We start from the raw sequence: 7,042 nt of genomic DNA on the forward strand, positions 1-7,042 counted from the left end.
CTTGGGTGCCCCCAGACTCGTCCTACATTGCTGCAATGTGACAATGAGAGTTGCATTGCCTTGGCAAGGAACCCTGTTTTTCATGCCCGGACGAAGCACATTGAGATCCAGTACCACTTCATCCGAGAAAAGCTTCTGGATGAGACCATCACTGTGGAGTATTGCAAGACGGAGGACAATCTTGCGGATTTGTTTACGAAGGCACTTCCTCAGGCTCTACTTCGGAGACATTCCAGATCCCTCCGGCTTCTGCCCTGTCCAGGCTCTGAGAGGGGGTGTTAGAGATCATAGCCTGATCAGGGGATCAGGGGCAGCAAGGCAGGTTTGGTGGCAGTCTGCACAGTCGGACTGTGCAGTCGGACTGCCACGTGGCAGTCCGACTGCCTGCAGCCTAGTCGGCTGCATTTAATGCAGCCGACCTGTTCTGGTTGCGCCCTATTTCTGGCGCCCTATTTTCTGGCAGATCTCGGCTATTTATACCCGACATTCCCAGCAGTCTTACACACTTCTCTGACGCAGATTACAGACCGGTGGCGCGCAGATTCTGTCTCTGTTCACAGATTTCAGACAGCAGACAGTGCAGACTGCAGCAGACTTCGAGGTGGACAGCAGGTTGCATCGTTTAGGCAGCATTCTTTATACAGCAGATCTTCATCGTCCACTGCGCCCGTGTATATCTTTGTATTCAGCATTCTTTATACAGCAGATCTTCATCGTCCATTGTCTCTCTCCCTTCTCTCTCTGCGTTCTCTCTCTCTCAGTCCTACGCTTCCGCACTGCTGCACTCTGACAGATGCGTGGGTGACTCCTCATGCCGACTATAAGCAAGAGAATCACATCTTCGCTCAGAAGAGTGACTGAAAAGAGCTCCTCCTCTGATCATCAAAGCTCATCAATTCGGTAAGACATCTTCAACCTGCAATCACCCAGAAAGCTATGTTTAACACAGAAACAATTGTCGCCTACCACTAGGAAGTTATTGCATGTAGCAACATGTTGTCGTCAAGTCTCAAAGAGTTGTCGCCTGCAGCAATATGTTGTTAATAACAAGTCTCAAGAAGCCGTCGCCTGCAACAATATGCTATCGCCTACAACAGGTAGAGAACACCAACAAAAATGCAAGTTTTCATTTTGAGAAAAACACAAAAGTTGATACCGCCTAATGCCAAAAAGCTGCCATCTGGTCCGTGGAGACTGTCGCTTGGCTGCCTAGGGGTGCAAACGGGCAATAGACTGCCTGAACAAGTAAACATGGGCTGAAAATCTACGTTTGGAAAATCTGGGCTGCTTCTTCGCGATGAAAACTTGCTCTTCTACAAGAAATCTCCAAACTGGGTCCTCACTTAGGCAATGATACCATGTGAGAGTGCACAATGAAAAAGAAGCATAAACACAGAGAGAAGCAGAGAGAAGTAGAGAGAGCGAGAGAGAGAGAGAAAGCAAAGGACGAGGGAAGAATGCTGCACTAACTCAAGAAGAATGTTGATACAATGATGGCAGACTAATCAATCCTTGCATGCATGCCAAAGCATCAATGAGGGCACCAAATCAAGCTAATGATTATAGTAGCACCAAGCACGAAGAGTCGGAGTATCAAAGTATGTACCTATAAAGGGGAAGACTAAAGACTAAAGAGTGTGTGTGTTTGCCAAGTGGGAGGTTGGCTATAAATAGCCACAAATGCCCAAATTTGGCCGACCTGCATCAATGGGGAGGCCAAAAATGCCAGCCCACCTACAATAAATGCTAGTCACATAGAAAGAAATGCCACAAAAAATAGGGGAGACCCTAGAAAAATCCCAAACAACAAAGACAATGTCTGGCGGGTGTAGGTAAACTGTGAAAAGCAATAACTGGCCTTGGAATGCACACAAAAAGCCAACAAATAAAGAAAATGCACCTAAATTGCCAGAGCCTCTATGTCTTCGTTAAACTCTAACAAAAGCTCACAACTAGGAGATAACCATAGTTACGAGGAACGGGAACGGGAACAAGACCCCTCAGAACAGGGGGAACGCTTGGGATTGGGGAACGGGAACAGGGGAAATGCTTGATCTAAAATACCCCAAAATCCTTGCTGAAAAAGCCCCAAATTTGGGGCAATCCCTGATCTGAAATGCCCCAAATTTGGGGACAGTGCAGTCTGATTCCAGGAAACGGCCATTCCACTGCTGGAACGGCTCGGAAAGGGGTTGGAACGGGCAGGAACGAGGCTGGGAACAAGCAAGAACGTTCCATGGGCGTTTCGCTTGTAAACACATACCGCAACGCGTTAATCCATTCCTAAGGCCCGAAATGGACAATCCCTGTTTCTATGGAGATAACAAACTGACATGACTAAGACAAGCAAGCTAACAAGAAAATTGGCCAAGAATAAGCCATCACAAAGCCTACAAAGGCTTTAATTTGTTTTATTTTTTATTTTTTATTGTGGCAACAAATAATCAACTGCCAAGGCCTAGTGTAAGGCCATCACCTACATGATAAGCGGCAACAAAGGCTAACCTTCTTTTTCAATTTTTAGTTTTATTTATTATATACATCATTTTTATCTTAAAAATTCTGCCTTGCAAATTCGACTGTTTCGGCCAAAAGGCACAAATGGCCTTTTAAGGCTTTGCCTTGATCAACTCAACAATCAAAAACAACTAGGCCACATAAAGAAGAATTTAGTTAATGTGTCACTCTATCCAAGTTGTTTCGGCCACACAATGACCAACTAGGTCGTAGGAAGGAAATGAAAATATTTTATTTATACATCGGCTTAACATCCAATTAGGATTTTTATTTCTTTAAACATTAGACCAGTCTAAGGTCTATTAAAGCCACACATACATGACATTGAACCATTTCTGGCCGAATGGGCAAGCCAAGGCCCAACAAGGCCAATGAGATTAAAATATATATTTCGATCAATGGGCCTAATAAGGCCAAGGAAAAGAAGATAGTGGCAAAGTGCCAAACAAGCCAATCAAGGCTCAATAGCCTTAGTCCCTGCCATAAGGCCAAATAGAGCCTTGTCATCACCATCGTACAAGAAGTCAACCGATTACCGTTGGGCATAGCGAGTCATCTTGTCCCAACCCCGTCACCTTCACGAAGTACGTTGGCCATTGTCAAGGAGCCTTATAGGCTTTGATTTTTCTCTCTATCGGCTTGAAAAGTGGCTGAAAAAGGCTATCCAAAAAGCCTTGAAGGCTTAAATTATTCCTCCTTTTCTTTTCTTTTTTAATTAATAAATAAAGGAAAACAAAACATAATAACTAAATACCTCTTTTCAGACTGAACGGTTTTAACTAGCCTTACCCCCTTTTTCCTCAACCAACCAATAAGACCATGCTTTTTTAGGCCATCTCAAAGGCCATACGTCCATAAACAACATGATTAGATCGTTGAAGGCCATTTTGACTAACCTCGAGCCATAAGGCCACTATGTAGAACATTGTCGTAATAGATTGCACAACATGAGAGAAAAGAGAAAACATAAGAAAAAAAAATAACAATGTAAAGGGAGAACTCAAAGATATGCTCGAGAGATAGGATCCATATACCAAACACGAGACAACTACATAGAATAGTGAATAACTGCCTACATGGGAACTAGCACCAACTTCCTCTCTCCAACAAGGCCTGTACTGGAATCTACAAGTGATGAATGTTATAGACTAAGAAAAGAGCTGGATATGGACAAAAAAATAATCCCATCAATGCATCACGTGGGCCGGCAATAACTGTTGGTTGGCCAACCACAAATGCCAAAATCACCACAATAATGATAAATTAAAAATGCATTTAAAAACTATAAAGTCTAGCCCACTAAACCACATGCCCAAACTCACTCATGAGCTGACTAACTTTTAACATCCTCTCTTAAATCATGGTGATTTGATACAATACAATGATATAATGATAGTGACTCATCGAGCCTATACAACAAAGACCATCCAAATAGGACTATGGATACCCAAGTAATGGATGATCGAGCCACCATCAAGGTGCCTTGAAGTGAACCTGATGTCGATGTCAATCATACCAAAACTCAAAAATAGAGAAAAATCATAGCAACTCTCTGTGTCTTTCAGCAATGCCTTGCAATACATACATAACCATCCTGTCAAAAAAGACCTCTAAGCATATGGGACCATGGGTTCTCCACCTTTGGATAGACTACCAAAGTGTCCCCTCATGTGAGTTTGAAATAGAAACCAAGCCCACTTTCTATCAAGACACAACCCATCATGAACATGGATGTCAATCCTAGCTCTAGGATTTCAAAACCTACCAGCAAATTTCGGTCAATGTATCAGAGGCATCTCCTCTCTAGATCCTGTGTATCTATATGCCTTTATAGACGAGGCTCGCCTGCCCCACCGCACCACCCTCTCACATTGTCTCTTTGGCACTGGATAGTCCTAAGGAATAACTGCATCACCTATACTAGAAAGCGACCAAGGAACACGCTGCCAAGGTCTTCCCTCGATCTGAAGAAGATGACCCCTTCCACACCTTAGCCAAAGGATTTGAGTGGAAATCAGAGGAAAAGGATGACTCGATGGAGGAGTCTATATCCTCCTCCTTTTTTTTTCCTTCTTTTTCTCCTTCTTCTTATTCTTCTTCTTCTTCTTCAAAGCCTTTACAATCCTTGCACAAATGTCCCTTCTTACCACAATGATAACACTGGGCCTTCGACTTCGTCCTGTCACCCCTCTTTGAAACTGCAAAGGCCTTATTGAAGCCACCATACTAAGATGGAAGCCTCCCCTATAACCACAAAGATGCCTCGTGCTCAAATAGCATCAACAACATATGTAAAGCCCTATGGCATCAATTATGTCTAGGCCCACAAAGCATTGGCAACTTCATCAAACTCCAAAGGGAGCTGGCCATAGAGGGTAAGTGCAGGCATGGTCAACGTGTAACAAGTCTACAAACTAAAGACATTGTAACACCTATACTGATTAATTGTAATGTTATAATCATAGGACGGAATTTAAGATCCTCATGTTGACTTCCAAATACTAAACTCGTTCAGCAGGCATGTTTCTCAAATCCTTCAGCATAAACATACCGTTTTGATAGGAACAATTGCAAAAGCATACAATAAATGAAAAACTGGAAGAACTTAAGCTTTGAGATTTTCTTTTCTGCTAGTCATAATATGCTCCATTCTCACATTTCCTGGGATCGCATTACTAAGAAGAAAGTGTGGAAATGTTCCTTTGTTCTTCCTTTTTTGGGTGATGAACTGATCTCGTCTGTCAAAGTATAAGCAGTGCCAAACATGAAACTGGAATGATGCACTCTAGTTGAAAGCAGATGACAGTAGAACAGGCACATCCTACCATTGTCAGCTGATCTGAATATACGTGGTGAATGACTCGCACATAAGAGCCAAAATGCGATGGACGGGTAGCAATAAAATAACCGATACAGAGCTAGTAAAAGAGATAAATGAGTAGCAAATGGGATGGATAAGTAGCGATATAAGCTTATTCTTAACAGATACGTAACTACAAGAGATAAATGAATGACAATACGAGCTGATCCTAAATCCATAAAAGAGATGGTTGAGAAGCAATACAAGCTGCTTTAGGATCGCCCGAATTCCCGGCACGACGTGCTTAGCCTCGACAGCATCGAATCGCGGGAAGGGTGCATCCTGGAGCAGGGGGTTATCGATAAGGGATGTATCCTCGGGGGCGGAAGCAGCAATGGGGGAGGCAGCAGCCATGGTGCGAAAAGCGGAGATCGGAGGAAGACAGAGATGGGGACGGAGACCGCAATGGCGATGGAGATAAGAGTAAGGGAGAGGGGAGGAGCGGGAAGGGCAGGAGGGCTGGGCGGGGCGCCGAGGGGCGGCGGAGATGAGGCGGCAGGCGGCAGGCGAGTAGTGCGCAGAGGCGGAGGTTGTGAGCGTGGAGAGGAGGAAGGTCGTGATGGGGATGATCGTGGACAGGGTCGTAGAAGGCCTAGCTGCAGCTGCTGCTGCTGGTGCTGCTGATGCTGCTGTTGAAAAACAACACCCCAGGCCTGATGTTGCCATAGTGAGAGAGAAAAGCCTAGCTTTGCAAGATGCCTCTTGTTCATTTTTCTTTTTCTTGTGATTAACTTAATTGATTTTTTATGCATTTTTGACAGCCTTAGGAAGGCCTTGATATCCAACTTATTCTCCAACCCATGGAATGGTCGAACAAGGACTCACGTAACACAAGAGTTTGGTGGAATGCATGAACTAACAAACCCTTGTTTACAAGAGTAGCTCTTTAATGCATTTATTACATTTTAATTCCTTTCAGGATGTTGCCTAGCATGTGGCAATCAACGTCTCACATGCATACTAAACCAAAAACAAACATGCCCGATGAGTCTAAACCCCTCGTGGAAAATCATCTGAATGATTCTAGGAAAGCCCTAGAGCCTAGCGGAGAAGAGTTGGAAATGGACTATGCACTGATGGCAATGACTCATGGGGTGGATATGGAAGAAATGGAGAAAAGCAACTCCAATCTAGCCTCAAGCTTTGCAATTAGCATAAGAGGAAGCAAGTGAGTGAAGGGTACAAGATCTTGCAGGCCATAGCTGCTCAATCTTCCAAAGCTCAAGTCATGACATGCCGGTATGCTTATGTTGCTATTTACTCTTTCTTCATGGGGTGTGTTCCTTCTAAGATTTTGTTTTCTTGCTGGTCCACTAAGACTTACCACCCTAGGGCTGTTTTGCTCCAGTATAGATTCATCAATAAGGGTTTATTTTTCACCTTCTTGGAGAGTGCTTTTGATATGGATTTGACATTGGATAGTACTACCAACCACACTAGGAATCTAGTGTATGCCATTCCTTGGTCATCAAGCTTCAATCTAGAGGAGGTGCATTGATATGAGTGCCTTGTCTAGGTGTATTTTTCGTCGTGCCAAATTGGCTGGAGAACAAGGTGGGAGCAATGGCTAAAACACTAGGCAAAGTCTTATATGTGCCTCCACCACCACCTATGGCAATCAAGGCTCAAAAACAAGCTTGTGTGTTGTGGGACCACCGTAATGAT

At 43.9% G+C, this 7,042-nt stretch overlaps 1 protein-coding gene across 1 annotated transcript in view; it reads right to left on the minus strand.

The window, feature by feature from the left end:
* Window positions 1-6,065, minus strand: part of LOC148014925 (putative cytosolic oligopeptidase A) — an 81,299-nt gene extending 75,234 nt beyond the window's left edge. Inside the window, exon 1 of the mRNA XM_087664942.1 lies at window positions 5,582-6,065. Within this exon, the coding sequence (XP_087521068.1) occupies window positions 5,582-6,043 (462 nt within the window). The 5' untranslated portion in view covers window positions 6,044-6,065. The remainder of the gene's footprint in view (window positions 1-5,581) is intronic.
* Window positions 6,066-7,042: the final 977 nt, after the last annotated feature.

This window comes from Lygodium microphyllum, chromosome 24 (assembly GCF_053477565.2).
Source record: "Lygodium microphyllum isolate KBCC chromosome 24, Lygodium_microphyllum_v1.1.10, whole genome shotgun sequence".
Lineage (NCBI taxonomy): Eukaryota > Viridiplantae > Streptophyta > Polypodiopsida > Schizaeales > Lygodiaceae > Lygodium > Lygodium microphyllum.